General features: G+C 61.0%; 1 protein-coding gene across 1 annotated transcript in view; it reads right to left on the reverse strand.

Annotated features, from left to right (window-relative positions):
* Window positions 1-11,818, reverse strand: part of CARS1 (cysteinyl-tRNA synthetase 1) — a gene marked incomplete at its 5' end in the record, with an annotated part of 42,231 nt that extends 30,413 nt beyond the window's left edge. The window contains 11 exons of the mRNA XM_079709458.1: window positions 1,109-1,258; window positions 2,105-2,203; window positions 2,620-2,716; window positions 3,464-3,552; window positions 4,437-4,528; window positions 8,588-8,836; window positions 9,340-9,428; window positions 9,520-9,581; window positions 9,754-9,860; window positions 10,045-10,363; window positions 11,699-11,818. Of these exons, the coding sequence (XP_079565584.1) occupies window positions 1,109-1,258; window positions 2,105-2,203; window positions 2,620-2,716; window positions 3,464-3,552; window positions 4,437-4,528; window positions 8,588-8,836; window positions 9,340-9,428; window positions 9,520-9,581; window positions 9,754-9,860; window positions 10,045-10,363; window positions 11,699-11,818 (1,473 nt within the window). The remainder of the gene's footprint in view (window positions 1-1,108; window positions 1,259-2,104; window positions 2,204-2,619; window positions 2,717-3,463; window positions 3,553-4,436; window positions 4,529-8,587; window positions 8,837-9,339; window positions 9,429-9,519; window positions 9,582-9,753; window positions 9,861-10,044; window positions 10,364-11,698) is intronic.
* Between the last annotated feature and the right edge of the window lie 4,357 nt (window positions 11,819-16,175).

Here is a 16,175-nt window from a genome sequence, read left to right on the forward strand (position 1 = left end):
AGCACCATGATTCACAACAGACAACGCAAACGTTCATCAAAGGATGACAGGACACACAAAACGTGGCCCACCCACATCACGGAGCAGTACTCAGTCTTAAGAAGAGACGACATTCTGACACAGGCTACAACATGGATGAACCTCGAGGACAGTTTGCTGAGTGAAATAAGCCAGTCACAAAAGGACAAACACTGTGTGGTCCCACTTGTACGAGGTCCATGGAGGAGCCCGATTCATGGGGGCGGAAAGCAGACGGTGGGGCCCGGGCTGGGGTCGGGGAGGGGAGTGAGTGTTACATGGGGACAGAGAATCCCTTTCGGAAGACGAAAAACCTTCTGGAGGTGGATGGTGGTGATGTTTACACAACAATGTGAACACACGTACTTAAAAATGGTTAAAGTGGTAAACTGTATGTTATGCATATTTTACCACAATTTTAATAAAAAGGACCTTACTGGAATCGTTGGGGAGAGAATTCCCAGCATCACTGCTGGTAACACGGAAACGTAACCAGCTTCCCAGGAGAAGAAACAAACGGCTGGGCCCGAGGCGTCCACTGCAGGGAGGGTGGTACCTCATGTGGCCTGTCCCAGAAGCGCGCCCGCAGGAAAGCCCTCGTCCCCAAGACCCCGTGCGCCTGACTCCTCACGAAGCTCAGGACAAGCACACCAAGCATCCTGCCCGGCGAGGCCCCAGAAGAGGGGGGGCCCTGCCGGCTGGCACCCCCTTACACGTCTGCGCCCTCGGCCGCAGCCTACCTGGCTGCGTCCTTCCCGCGGTTCTGCAGGCGGCCAGCAGGGGGCGCCGGCGCAGAGGAGAAGGGCCATCGGGACCGGAGGAAGGCCGGGCACCCCGAGCCCGCCCTCAGGGGCGGAAGGCCGCCGCGGGGAAGGCTCAAGCCCAGCGGGTCCCCGCGGGCCCGGAGCGCAGGTCCAGCGGCATCTCTCGCTCCGCCTGCCCCAGGTGCTGCCAGTGCCCACGCTGAACAGAGTCCCCGGCAAGTGTGGGAAACACCTCGAGAAGCCCGCTCCGCCCCAAGAGCACCTGCTGGTTCCCGGAAGGCAGTGGGGCAAAGGCGAGGGGCCGGCGGGACCCACCTCAGCCTCACCTGCACGCGGCCGTCCAGCTCCGCCCCCGCCAGGCCGCGCCGCGCCGGCTCCTCCAGCGGCTCCGCCGCCAGCCTCACCGCGCGCTCCAGGCGCTCCAGCATCTGCCTCTTGTCGGGATCCGAGGTCTCGCGTAACTTCGCTGAAAACGGCTGCGGGCGTGAGGAGAGGCCACAGCTGTTATGCCCGCTCAGCAGAACCCCGCGTCCAGAGGTGACTCCACGCACGAGGCCAGTTCTGCCCACTGCCCGTGGCGACCCAGAGGTCTGTGTCCGTGGAGTGTCACCCCAGAGGGACCCTGGCCCGCGGCCCAGGCTGTCCTGTGCTGCCTCGTCTCTCTGAGTGAGCCGGGCGTGGCAGCGTCCTAAGGCCGTGCCCAGGACAAACGGGTGTCACCTGCCACCAAGAAGGCGCCATCGCCCAGTGGGCCGCCCCCCGTCTGCCTAGAGGATTGCTAAGCCCTAATTTTATTCCTACTTTTTTCTTCCAGAGATAAAACATCAAAAGCACAACAGCAATTGTTACTGCAGTTACTAAAGATAACAATTATGGAAAAGAAGAAAATGCCTTTTCCTGACCTCACTGTATGACACCATCATTTGTAATACTGTTTATTCAAAACAAAAATATTAAATTGGAAAGAACTAATTTCTTAAAATAATTCCAGAAATTTCCAGCACCACCCACTGGAGAAGCTTAGCACAGCTTCTGCATCTTGGTCACACGCGTGTCATTTGCTCGTGAGCTCCACGTGGAAGATTCATAAGTCGGTGCAGATCGCCGTGACCGGTTTTTAGGTTCTCCCGTAAGCGGCAGCAACGGTCACCCACCCACCCCCCGCCCGTGTGCATCTGTTCTGGCGGCTTTCCCCGTGGGCCAGGGGAGCACTGCGACCGAGACGTCATGACCTTACACTTTGTGAAGCGCGGCAAGGACAGCCCCTGCGCTTGGGACGGGGACGTGGGGATGCAGGGACCCAGGAGCGGCAGGGGGCCCACCTGCAGGGCGGCGCGCACGTCCTCCAGGAGCTGCACTGCCTGGGGCTGCTTCTCACGGTACTGCTCAAACAGGTAGTTCTGCCGGGCCCTCTTGATGATCTGGGAGCAGAGGAGGGAAATGGGGGTCAGCTCGGCACCTGCCGGGTCCCTGTGCAGAGTGCCGGGCGGTGCCTGAGCTCACACCCACACACACCGCCCCGCCACCGACGCCGGGACTGTCCGAACACGTTGAGCCGGGCCCGGCCTCCCCGCAGCGCCAGACACTATAGCACGCGCCTACCCTGGAGCATCGGGTGTTATTAACATTTCCCCAGGTTTCCCGACAGCATCCAAACAGCTGAATACAGGACAACATCATCTGCATAAACCGTGATACAAGTCCCGGAGGGGATTCAAACAGCATGTGTTGGGCTGAGGGCACTCAAGCCGACGTTACTTTATTAACTTACCCAAAGTCATTTCTTCCCTTGTATCGTCCACTGTATTTAAAATTTAACCTTGAAAACTCCCTTTACCTTATCATCAATGTCTGTGATGTTCATGCAATAAAAGACGTCAAATTTGAAGTAATCTCTCAGCACTCTTCTCAAGATATCAAAGGAGATGTAGGACCTAGAGCAATAAAAAGACAAACCTTTCCACACGGCACATCACGCACATCAAAACACGTACAAGGAAAAAGATCCCCCGCATTTCCCCTGAAAGGCGCTACTCTCATGCCCACCCCACTCGTGACTGCGGGGCGGGGGGCACTGCACACTGGCCGTGGGTCTGGGTGTCAGGGATCCCAGCACCGGGCACCCCCCACCTCCAGAGCCTTGGATAAGGAGGAACTGCCAGGCACACGGAGGAAAGTATCTGGTCAGAGTCCAGGAGAGGAACATTGGGGCTGTGGGCTTTTTCTTTTTGGTTATTTGGTCTCTCTAGTTTTTCTACAGTGAATATGTAGTACTGACGGAATGAAAATTTTTCTTCTTAAAAATAAGAGGAGGGCTTCCCTGGTGGTGCAGTGGCTGAGAATCCGCCTGCCAATGCAGGGGACACGGGTTCGAGCCCTGGTCTGGGAAGATCCCACATGCCGCGGAGCAACTAGGCCTGTGAGCCACAACTACTGAGCCTGCGCGTCTGGAGCTTGTGCTCCACAACAAGAGAGGCCGCGATGGTGAGAGGCCCGCGCACCGCGATGAAGAGTGGCCCCCGCTCACAGCAACTAGAGAAAGCCCACGCACAGAAATGAAGACCCAACACAGCCAAAAATAAATAAATAAATAAAATTTAAAAAAAATAAGAGGAAAGGCTGGGCACTGAGCTTCCTCTCAGAGCTTGGGTTCCTGTAGTGGCGCCCAGGTGTAGCCTTACCTGGCGTGTCCCATGTGGGAGGCGTCGTAGACGGTGGGCCCGCAGCAGTACCACGTCACCCTCCGCCCGTCTTGAGGTACAAACACGTCCTTGGTTGGAAATGAAGGAATGACCGTCACAAAGGATGCAGGAGGCACCGGGCAGGACCACAGCCGCCAGAGACAAACGGTTCATACACATTCCACGAGGACTGCTTAGCTTTACGGGAAAGTCACAGTCATCTGGGATGGGGGCAGGCCTCTTCCTCCCTGGGATCCCACTCGTGGACGCAAGCTGGGGGTCAAGGAGACAGACGCTCCTGCTTTTGCTGCTCTAACAAGAGCAGCTTCCGTTCATCAAGCACCTGCTGCGAGCCAGGCCCCGTGCTGAGCGCAGGGACTGCCCTGCCTTTGCCCCCAGGAACGATGTGAGCGAGGAGGTTTCCTTTCACAGATGCCCGGGGGTCCGCACTCCCAGAGGAGCTGGCCTAGAGAGCGAGGCCTCCCGCCGACGGCCCGATGGTCTCAGACCAGTTCAGGGGCCGCTGTCACCAATTAAGTCCATGAGGGGGACCCCGTCTCCCATCTGCTCAGGGTGCTTGCTGACGGCAATCCAATGAGCCCTCGGCCGGAGTCCTTTTCAAAATCTCTGGAACCACTGGCCCTGCTGAGCGACCCTGGCCAATACTGCCCTCGTCCCCACACCTGCTGGGCCCCCGACAGCAACAGGCCCTGCCTGGCTGGCACTGGGACACCAGCTGCCACCACAGGTCCCCTGCAAGAGCACGCTGGCTCCTGGCCTGGCTCAGAGCAGCCACGAGCATCTACACTCGGGCCTGGCTCCGAGCACAGCCAGAGCCAGAGCCAGAGCGCCGACGGGCAGGCCCCTTGAGGTGTGCCAGGTGTGCTTCCGAGGACAGCCCTGTCCCGGCCACACAGAGGACGCTCGCCGACTAGCTAAGAGCCGCCGCCCCTGCTCCCCGGGCCCCCCCTACCTTCCTCCGGGTCAGGCTGTTGTACAGGCGGAGCTGGCACGGCTCGGACCCGGCTGGAGGAGACCACGGGGGCTGCGTGCGCCGGCCTCTGCCTGCCAGAGAGAGAGCACAGCTTGGTCATCCACGGGACAAGGGGAAAGTGGACCCCGAGAGCATCGCCCACGTCCACCCCTCTCTGCCTGCTCACGTCTGAGCTGTGGCGCATCCCACAATCCCAACCCCACGGGGCGGGAGAAGGGCCATTACACCCAGCCTCCCCTCCGCCGGCTCCGAGCACAAAGCGCCCGACCCGGCCGGAGGGCGCACGGGAGGCGCGGGCCCTGCACACGGGCCGGCCGCACGCCTGGACCTCAATGCAGCTGGCCACCCCCCCAGGAGGACGGCCTCCGTGGAGGCTTCACAGGATGTGGGCCGCCTCCGGGCGCAGAAGCCAGGTCAGGACGGAAACAGCTGCGGGCCATTGGCCGGCTCCCCGCGCAGTTCCTGTCCCCCACCCGGGCGACACGTAGACTCCCGGACTCGGTGCTGATGCCGGCACTCATGGCTCCGCATGGACCCCGGAGGCCTCTGGGAGCAGCTCTGGGTCCTCCCCACGCTGAGGTCAGGGGCTCACGGAGCCGAGCCTCGTCTGATCAGAGTCCCCCGGCAGCCCCACCTCCTCCTCCTCCAGCCCCGCCCCCTGCCCCTGCTGCTCATGCGCCCACGCCTCCCGCTGGGCGAAGGGCAGGCCTTACACAGCCTGCGCCCCGAGAGCCTGGCGGGGTGCAGCTCCGTCCCTGGGCCGGGAAGAGCTACCAAGCTGAGTCTTCAAACGCCCTGGGCATCTGGTGACCTTCCAGCTACCCACAAGGCGCTGCTCCTGCACCCAGAACCCAGCTGTGCTCCGCAGCCCTCTCCCGGAGCCAGCGTAGGCTGCACACCGCCTGCACACCTGAGGGCACAGGTGCCCACTCTCGGCACCACCCCCAACCCCGACCCCTGCCACTGTGTCTGCAAAGCGATTCTCCCTTCTCCTGGCACAGAATCCACGTCCAGTGTGGCCACCAGGCGACCACCCGCTGCTCCCTACTGCGGGTCACGGAGCACTCAGCCCTGGGCCTGGCCACGTGCCACCCAGAGGATGCACGTAACTGACCGGTGAAGGGGGTGGGAGGTGGCTGTGTGTGTGTATGTACATGTGTGCAGGCGGGCGGACAGCGGCAGACGGGGAGGGGGACAGATAGCGCTATCCAGCAGCTCCTGACCCCAGGGAGTGCCAGCAAACTCTCAGGTGGCCAAGCCCCAGTCCCCCTGACACTTTGAATGCCTCCTGTGGTCAGGCGTGGTCTGAGGGTTCACAGCAAACGATGTGATGATGCTCCACCTGCCCCCTTAAGACTCCATCAACCCCTCCCCTTGCTTAGATGCTGCGGCTCCCGACACAAAGACAGAGCTGCCACCTGGGACAACAGGGGACGCCGGCGAGAACTGCCCACACACTGATGTGAGCCTGACGACCACCGTGCTCGCCCTGAGCCAGGGGCCGGGGTGGGGGCTCGGGGTCCGTGAGACCGAAGGCTCATCCGAAAAGACGGCAGTGACAGGACACAGCTGAGGGTGCAGCCAGGGAGCCCGGCCAGTGGGACACTGTCCAGGACACCGGGTCACACCTGGGCTTTCTTGCTCCCCAAAGCGTGGCTACAGCCACACAGCCGGTGACAGTTCAAGGAAACCGGCACACACGATCCCCATCTGCCAAAGGGGAAAATCGGGAGGTGTTACCTCGGTTTAACAAGAAGGAAGCTTCACCAGAGTCCCTTCACGATCCCCTGCCCCAGACACCCGGCACTGACAGTACCCTCCCCCACCCCGACACAGACCTCCTGAGGCGTCAGCCCTTCCTCTGGTTTGTCTGAAACACTGCGCATGCCTTTGCCCGCTAGCACCCCCAGTCCCGCCCTGGCTCTGCCCCAGGCACGTGGCTGCTGTGGGGAAACAAACCCCTGACCTTTGACAACATAACCTGCACGTGCCGCTCAGGGACGCCCTGAGAACAAGGCTCTAGGCAGGGAGGGTGCCGAGGGGAGATGGAGGGAGATGTGGCAGCCAGGTGCCCGGTCCCCTGGGTGCCACGTGCACCTCAGCCTCGGAGGAGGGGCGGCAGAGAGGTTCACATCCCTGAAGACCCCACCCAGCCGCAGACAGACCCACCCCCCGGGGGACTTAACACGCCTTCTTCAGTGAAAGGCAGGCCCTGAAGATCCTTCCCAGGAGGGCGGGTAGGGGGTTGAGGGGGGCCCAGTGGCAGAGGGCGCCCCTGGAAGGAGGAGCCGTCTGGACTGAGCCCTGCTCCGGGCGAGGGGCGGGCGCTCCAGACAGAGCACAGCAGGGCTGAAACCCTGAGCACAGCGGACCCTCCCTGCTGGGGCCACAGAGAGGAGGCGACAGAGAGGAACAGAGAGGTGGGGAAGGGGCTTAGGCAGAGCTCTGGTCCACCTCCTGTGTCTGAGTGGCTCCCCGGGGCTGCTGAGGCCTGTGGCCACGGCAAGAGGCACAGGGACCTAGGCTGGGCCAGCACAGAGGACGGTGACAAGCCAGTTGTGGGCGTGTCGGTGCTGAGATGTCCAGCTGGGGGTCTCGAGCACGAGTGGGACATGGAGGGAAGGCCGGCGGGGCCTGGGGATCGCGGGGCTGGGAGAGGGGGCACTCCCGCCCAGGACAGGCTGGAGAGATGTCTGAGACGGGCCAGCAATGCGGGGAGGCGGACGCTCGGCCACTGGCATCCAGGATGCGGCCTAGGACACTGACTCCGGGGGTTCTGGGCGCCAGGCCACCCGCCGTCCCCGGCCACTCGGGGTCCCTGCCGGCCCACGGGAGGCACTGGTGACGGGGGACTTGGAAATGGAAGGAGGTGAATAGTCCTGTCAGCGCCGTCCAGGTGCCTCCCTCACCGCCCTGGTGAACCTGTAGGCCCCCCGAACTGGCAGGGCAGAGACCCGCCTTTCCCTCACATGTGTCTGCATCACTCTCTCCACAAGTTCCCCGGACGGAACACCAGACAGGCCGTGCCCCCAACCCACCCTGACTTCCACCCCCGGAGGCCGTGCCTTGGGAGGGGGGACCTGGGGGACACGCTGACAGCTGAGCCCTGGGAGAGAAGCACCTGCCACCACAGACACCCCTGGGTCACCACCTGGAGGCACGGGGAGGAGGCGGTCTACACAGCAAGGCTCCCACCTAGGCTGGGGAAGGGGTGTCTGCTGCAGGATCACCGAGAAAACCAAAACACACCCCACGCTTGGAGAAACGACACCCCACCTCTACCCCGTTACAAAGGGGGACCCAGCAGAGACCAGGCAGAGGTGCAGGAGTTGGGAAACGGTCCAAACGTCCCAGCCGAAGGGATCTGGAAAAGGCCCCCACGGGCTGCCCAGCCCAGCAGGGACCACTCAGACGGCACTGGACCCCTCGCTGCTCGGGTGCGTGCTCGAAGCCCCCCCAGGGAGGCTGAGCCTCTTGAGGGCACCGGCGATTATGGGAGAAGCACCTCGATTCACCGGAGGAAAGAGACCACCCAGGAACCATGCGCCCCAGAGACCTTCCAGAAGCGCCCCCGAAATGACGGGGTCCAGACACGTCACACCGACAGGTGGGGGCCAGAGCTGCAAGGCTGGTCTTATCTCAAAGCCCAGAAACGCCTTCTCTCTGGTTTCCAAAGAGTTCATGTCCATGAATACTTCCTTAAAATCCAGTAATTCTAAATCTGGTGGACACACACCCTGCAATCTTAGGGAAAGAATAAAGGAAAAGAAGCCAATCAAATCCGAGCCAGGTCAGGAGTGAGCTGACGGCCAAGGCTGGCCCTGAGACGGGCACAGGCCTTCCCCCCTCCCAGAGGCTCTGCTACAGCAGCCGCCGGGGTCGTGATCCTCGGGGGCTGACCTCTCAGCGTTCTGTCCTCATCTCCCCTCGGGGGGCGCTGGCAGGCCCCCCAGGCTGCTTGCTCGAGTGCGGGGACAAGCGCCAGCCCCGTGGGCTCCCCCGCGGGTGCCTCGCACCCTCAGGGCCCTGACCTCAGAGGGAGGTCACCCTCGTGGGCTCCCCTAGCCCACGAGTGTGAACAGAACTTCAAGGGGAGGTTCTCACGGCCGGGGAGCCGCTCTGCTACTCACTTGCTTGGAGCCCACGGGGCGGGGCTGGGGCGCGGGGGCTGCCCAGGATCGCGGCCACGTGCCTGAACCACCGAGCCACGTGGAAGAGCTGCGCGTCAGCAGGAGGGCCTGAGAGCTGCCTGAACGCGTCCACGTCCGCCTGGGACAGGGCGAAGCCCTGGACATAGCTACGCGTGCTCAGGTGCTCGTTCAGGGCCCGCACCCTGGCTGCCTCGTCACTAATGCTCAGGACGGACCTGTAGTCGGGAGCTGCAAAGACAGAGGCACACGCGTCAGGGGGGCTGGAGGCCTGGGTGAGTCCAGAGAATGGGGTCCCAGGGTCACCCTTCCGGCTGGGAAATGTCCAGAACGGGCGGGTGTCCAGGGCTGGGGGACGGAGCGGGGAGTGACTGCCAGTGGGTTCCCATCTAGGGATGAAAATGTTTTAGAACTAGACAGAGGGGGTGGTCGCACAACATTGTGAATGTTCTAAATGCACTGAACTGTACATTTTAAAATAGCTAGTTTCATTGTTGGTGATTTTCACCTCAATTAAAGAGAAACACACACGCACACACCCTTTTGTGCACTGGGTGCTGGGAGGGCTGGTGCTGACCAGTCCCTGGGTGGGCGATGGGTGGCGCGTGAGAACTGCAGAGCTCTCCAAACCCGGCACCGGTGAGGCTTCTAGTGGCCAAGGCCCAGCTCCTGGGAGGACCACAGCCCCGCCCCCGGAAATGCCTGCCAGAGGGGGCCAACCGTCCAGCCAGCACCTGGCACAGGCCTGCCCCCCTTCAGGGACCTGAGGCCACTCCTCTGCCTTGGAATCCTCAGGAAGGATGTGGGAGGACAGAAGCCCAGCCTGAGCGGGGACCAGGCAGCAGGCACAGCCGGCAGACGGCACTGACTCCACTGAGCCCCTCCTCCCCCACTGCTGCCCCTGAGACCCTCACCTCCTCCCTACGTCCCCGATCACTGCTCCAACTACCCTGCGGATGCGTTCATCACCTGCTGGCTGGGGGGGGCGCAGCAGGAGATCAGGGGGAGGGGCGCAGACCAGCCCCTGAAGCTCCTGGTCCCCTAGTCCACCAGTGTGAACAGGGCTCAGCGCCTGTTCCCTTCCACACAGACACACCCTGAGCCCCGGAGTCGGCTCCGAGTGGGACAGCACGAGCCTGGCTTCTCACTCTCCCTGGGAACGGGGCAGACACCCTGACACCACAGCCCTTCGCAGCCAGCTGCCTGACACCACGAGGTCCCTGGGTCACCGTGCTGGACCCAGAGCGGGACGGCTCTGAGCGGGGAGGAGATGTGGGCCGACAGCGGCCAGGCCTGGCACAGAAACAGGAACCTCGCCCTGACCAAGCCCACAGGATGCCTGCAAACAGACAGCAGAGCACACGTGTGGGGAAGCAGCTGTGCACACGAGACCCTCCTGCACGGTCTCCACCACGGGAAACCCTTCCGTCAGGGCCTACCTGGAGCTGCCTTCCTGGGCACGGGGGTGAGACGGAAGGAGCCAACAGAAGGACCAAAGCCGGCAGCATCTCCGACGTCCTCAGGTGCCCCAGGGAGGGGCTGCGACCGTCCAGGGCCCAGCCTCCCGGAGGCTGGCTTCTCAGGGACCTCCTGAACCCCGACCTCTTCATCCCCAGGAAAGGCGTGGGCACCCGGGAAACGTCTTCCCTGGGCTCTCAAGCCCAGGCTTTCCAGGAAGACCGGCTTGCTTGCCTGCCCACCGCACCGCGGGGGCGCCAGCCCAGGGTGGCCCTGAGGCGCACGGCTTGGAATACCCTTCTGCCCGTTACAAAGCACCCTCAGAACACCCAGGGCCACGCCCTGGGATAGTGCAGGCCTCCACCTTTAAACGTACCCGGAACCCAGCCCTCTCACCCCAACTGCCATGGCAGGTCCAGCCCTTCTCTCGCCTGGACCCCGGGATGCAGGCGCCCCCGCTGGTATCCAGGCTTCGCAGGGCGCCGTGGCCAGAGTGGCCCACGCTCCTTCTCTAGACACCCCCCCACTCCCACCAAGAGCCGTCCTCGCGCCGGCCAGGAGGGCCGCCACACCCTCCTGACCTCAGCTCCTGCCCCCGCCCCTCATGCCCCCTGCCCTGCCCGCCTGGAAGCCTCCCCCAGACACAGCCAGCCTCCCTCCCTTTCTCGGGGCTCCACGAGTGTCCCCTTTTCCGCTGGGTCCTCCTGGGCGCTGTTCCAAGTGACCCCCCCCGCCCCCTCCTGCTTTATTTCTCCGTAGCGCTTATTCCTAACACACACACTTCCCTGCTTTCTTTCCTTTATTGTTTGCCCCACCCCCCGGGATTTTATCCGATTCATTCACTCAGCATATGCTCAGCCTCTAGAACCAAGCCTGGAACGTTCGGAAGACACTCAGTGAATTTGCTGAACGAATGGGTGGGCGGCAGATATATCTCGAAGCGCAGGCCTGCCCGCGGGAGGCCGGCTTCACCTGTCATTCCGGGGCCTCGTAAGCCCTCTCCCAGGAAGCGCCCGGTACACAGGAACCAGGGTGGGGACCCGGGTGAGTCTAAGAAGGCTTCTAACCCCTGTGGCGGGCTGAGCTGGAGCCCTGCTGCCCGAGGGCGCACACCTACAGGGGGCTCTGCTTTTGTTCCACGCTTGACCTACAAGGAGAAGCAGCTCCCACTCCAGTTCTTGGAAGTGTCGGAGGAAGCAAAGAGAGACACAGAGGCGGCCCCTCGCGCCCAAGGTGCCGGTGGGAACCCTGGGGAACCCACGAGGGCCCTGGAGCAGCGCCAGCCAGCTCGCCTTCCTTCCCGGGAGCAGGTGGCTGGCTCTAAGGACCCAGCCCGAGGGCTCAGATCCCCTCAGAGACAGTGAAGGAAGGCCAGGCGGGTCTGTGCCCCCCACCCCTCTCTGACAGGACAGCTCTCTCCCACCCAGGGAGAAGGAAGCAGCGCCTGCCAGGGCGGCCCTGGGCACCGGGAAACCTAACTCTACATAAAGTCCTTGGCACGGAGTCTTCCTTCCAGGGAACTTTACTGCACCTGGCACGGTTCCCCAGCAGCCCTGCCAGCCTGTCAGGAGTTGGGAAGCATGCTCCTTTCTCGTGATGGAGAAAATTCAGTTCACAAAAGCTAAGTCAGAGGACCTGCCAGAGCCAGGGCGGTGGGTGGGTGGGGGAACGCATCCCGGAGTGGGCCAGGCTGTCCTTCGGCAGCTGGTCACCCAACACCGACCCTCCAAGCTCCCTCTCCCCGTCTCCAAGCATCTCTCTGGTGCAGCCATCTATGCCAGAACACAAGAGGGAGGGGAAGGAAGCAGAGGTGACAGCCCCGCTCTGAGAAGCTGTGTGGTCTCCCAGCTCCCCCTGCCCCTTTACCCCCGGGACAGCACTGGACAGACAGACTTCCCTCACTCCGGAACTACTCCAGGGAACAGAGACCCCCGGGAACTTGCCTGACCTTGACCTTGGCTACCCTGCAGGAGTACGCTCACAGGGCATTTTACCTCCCTCTTTTTTCTTCGCTGCGCACATTTTCTACAATAAGCATATGTTATTTTTACAATGAGAAAAATATGTCAAACATTCTACCAACACTATGGCTTTAAAGCACTAATGAAGCAGTTCAGGGGACAAGGGCTCAGCGGGGTCTGTACCCCTCCCTCACCCGGCGGGATCCTCTCAAGGGTAAATCAGGCTCACACAACACACGCCTGGTAAAGCTGTTGAGCATTAGTGAAATTACTCTTGTAAACTGTTTGAAATACTGCCGGGCACACAGCCAGCGCTCAGCAGTTGCCATTACTATTATTTTAATCGCTCCTGTATTACTACTGTTGAAATTGCCCTGGAGGAGTTTACCCAGGGTTCACACACGCATTTAAAAAGCCCCGTCTGGAGCAGGGAGCCCACAGGGCAGAGGGGGACAGTCATGGGGTCACTGTGGCAGCTGCGTCTAAGCGTAACTTGAGGAAACAAATTTAAAAATTGGTCAGCTTTCAAGTGGCCCTGGGTTTGGGCCAGACTGCGGTCTGGCTATCAGCCCGTGACGTCAAGATGAGAGGAGATGGTTCCCGAGCAGGGCGCCCACTGGCCACGCTGGCCCTCCCCAGGGAGCCCCACACACGCGCCACGCCCACCGCCAGGTCCACCGCAGGTCCATCCAGAAACGCATCACAGGACACACACCTTCTGACTGTGGGAAGGCCCTAAATGTGGACCGTGGTCTTCACGGTTTAGAAAACGCTTACTGAACTCGCACAAACGCAAGAACCAGGTAAGTAACCGAATTCACACCAAGCCGTCACCTCCTCTGGCCCCTTCCCATCAGCATTCACACCTGCTGGACAACAGCCCGTGGCCTGCTTTCTCCCACCCCCTCCTCCACTCCAGCCAGGCTCCCGCTCAGTGAGGCTCCAGCGCAGTGGCAGCAGGGCCAGCTCCTGGAAGCACCCGTTCCAGGCCCACCTGAGACCTTTGGGATCGGAACCTGGGTGGGGCACGTGCAGAGCTCAGCTGCTAAGAACCCCCGGGTGGCTTGCTGAAGCGCAGGCCCCCCTTCACCGCAGGTCTGCCTTCCTCCGAAGCTCCCAGGCCCGGCGCCACGGGGGTCTGCACCCCTCCCGCACTTGCTGAAGGCCTCTCGGGTCCACACCTTGTGAGGCCCCGGCGGCACCCAGCCCTGTGGATCAGGCGCTTTCTGCAAAGGCTCCTCCAGCTCCCCTGGCCCGCCTCTGCAGCGACCCCTCCCCCTGGGTCCCTCTTCAGGCCCACTTTTCTTTCCTGTGGGGCTTCCCAGCCTGCCCAGGTGGCTCTCAGAAAGGGGACTGGAAAAGCCTTCTAGAACGAACGCACCCCCTCCCCACACGAATCTCATAAAGGAGAGAGGTACATGCACCTGGTGGCAATGCCACCCACTCCTGGAACTCAGGGCCTCCTCCCACAGGCCCTCTCTAGCGCCCCCCTCTGTCCTGAGCACCAGCCCCGGAGGTCCAGCTGTCACTTGTCCACAGGGTGCTCCCAAGCATCATGTCTCGCCCTCCACCTGGGTGCAAGTCCGGGAATGGTACAGCCATCTTCCCCGCTGGGTCTGAAGCTGGGTGGCTGTTTCTTCCTTCCCACGGCAAACCCAGCACCTGCCCCGGTCCTCCCCAGACTGTCCACTTCTCACACCCACCACTGCCACTGGCCCAGGCCACCGGTCACCACCGTCTTGCGTTCTTCCTGCTCTCCCTGCCTTGGTACACGCGGGGGCGGGGGTGGGGGTGGTGCAGATATCTTGCCAGAACGCAAAGACAAGACCCAAATTCCGTAAATGTGCTCAAGGCCCTTGCAGACCTGGTCCCGCGGCCCACCTCCAGCCCTCCTCCACCCTCTGGCCTCAGGAACTTGCTGGAAAGCAATGCTGCTGGTCCTCAGGTCTCAGTGCACGAGGTGCTCTCTGCCAGGGCTCCCGCTCCACTTTTTTCTCTAGGATCAGCTTCCAGCCTCTCTCGGGAGGCTCCCCACCTGCCCTGCAGCCAGGCCCTCCCTCAGAAGCAGAGCACAGGGGGCTCCCCAGACCCAGGCCCTCTGGCTCGGGGCTCCGGGACTCGGCTTGGCCAGTAGGCTAATGCCCACAGCAGCGTCCAGACCTGACCCGGCAGGGCCTCTGGCGTGATTCCCTGCACTCCACCCTGCCCACGGGGCAGCTGGCAGAGGAGGACTCGGCCAAGTTTCTGGCAGATTGTGGAGCCTTAGAGGGAAGGGGCCTGGGCCCTGAACCACCTCCGTAGACTCAGGCCACCCGGCAGCACACGCACTGGGAAGTGACCAAGAGAGGAATGGCCCATGCAACCTGGGGAGGCATTGGGCTTCTGGGCTCCGGCCACCCCGCCCCGCTGGACGGAAGGCCCAGGAAGGCCGAGATGCTCCTCCAGGCATGCTGCATCTCCACGCCCAGCAGCGTCCGGCAGAGCCGGTGCCTGAAGCACACCTACTGAATAAATAAAGTGACAGACCTATTTAAGGAAATTATTTTGAACCACTCAGGGGCAATTTTCCACTGAAATAGCAGATGTGAATCTTTCACATGGGATTTTTGGGTCATGAGGAGCATCATGATCTGATGCCCTGAGGTCACACAGGTGATCAGATGGCACCACTGCCCGGGGACAGCAGTGTGGACACTGGGAGCGGTTTAATCTCCCCCCGAGGGCACTATCTCTCACAACTCTTAAAATGTAAATACCGGGAGACTGTGGGTTCAGGGATGAGCAAATGTCTGTAGTCTATAAATACGTACATTTCATTTTTTCTCTGGGAAACACAGGAAAGTGTATCACCTCCCTCCTCTTGTCTGCCCTGACGCACTCTGGAATTGGGGAACTTGGTGTTCATCTGAATAGAGTCATCAAAGGCAGCAAGGCAGAGTAGTCAACATCCCTGCTGCAGTCACACAGGCCCTGGCTAGCTGTGTGACCTTGGACAAATCACTTCTCTGAACCTCAGGATTCTTGCCTGCACAGGAGGATAAGGGCAGTATCGACCACAAAGGGTTGCTCTGAGGATTACAGGCCCCCCGCATATCTATTTAGCGCAGACTCATGCTAAGAAAAAAAGCTAGCTGTATTGTTCTTACAAAGAACCTTTGAATTAAACTGCATAAAAAATTAAACTGCAAATCTGACCTAACACACAGCCACCGAAGAGGCCCGATCTGCAGGGCAAGGCCTCTGAGACGCGCTCCATCCACCTCGGGGTCCTCAGGGATGAGACTTGTCTTTCTGAAAAAACTGGGCCCTGGAACAGGCTGCACGTTCAAGCTACAAAGGAAAAGCTTTAACCCCAGTGGCAGGGAACCAAATGGACATTCTGAGCCAACTTAAGGAAGGTGATCAGAAATGGGAAGAATATTCTAAATGAACGTCTCCTTAAAAAGTCTGGAAAGATGGTCACTTTCGATAAAATCCAACCTTGAGAATAAACAGCATTCAGAACCCGGAAACCAAGAATATCTAGAACTCTGGTATCAATCTCCAGAAACAGGCCAATTCTTACGAAGGCTCTGAAAACCTCAAGTTCTGAAGCAATTAAAAAAACCAAAACCCAAAAATCGAATACGTCATTTGTGTTCACAAATGAAGAAGGAAGGAAGGAAGGAAGGAAGGAAGAGAGAAAAGAAACAAGCTCGGGCTTTCAACCCGGACACAGCGCCCGTTTCATGCCAAGTGTTCTTCTAAACCCTTAACCTCTACCTGCCCCTTTAATGCCCACTACATCCGCTGAGCGGGGACGTGTTACCCTGCTGCACGTGAGGAAGGGGCAGCGGTGGGTCCCCAGCTCGGCTCGCTCATGCGGTGTCAACCACGCTGCTATTTTACAGGAGTCTGGGTGCACTTCCGAGGGCCGAGGGCCGAGGCTCCAGGTGGGTAGAGATGGTGCTGGAATCCAGGCACACCTGTCGGGTGGAATGCGGGGAGCCCGGAAGGTGGGTACCACAGCAGCCCTGTCATCAGGGGCCTCCCACGTCACTGGGTTACCCAGATGGTCAGAGCTCCCCGCCTGGAACCCCAGGAGCAAGAGGGATCACAGGGCTCCAGGAAGCCTGCACAGCCTAAACCCGGCAGCCCGGGGAATAAAAACT

The sequence above is a fragment of the Hyperoodon ampullatus genome (genome assembly GCF_949752795.1).
Source record: "Hyperoodon ampullatus genome assembly, chromosome: 7".
NCBI lineage: Eukaryota > Metazoa > Chordata > Mammalia > Artiodactyla > Ziphiidae > Hyperoodon > Hyperoodon ampullatus.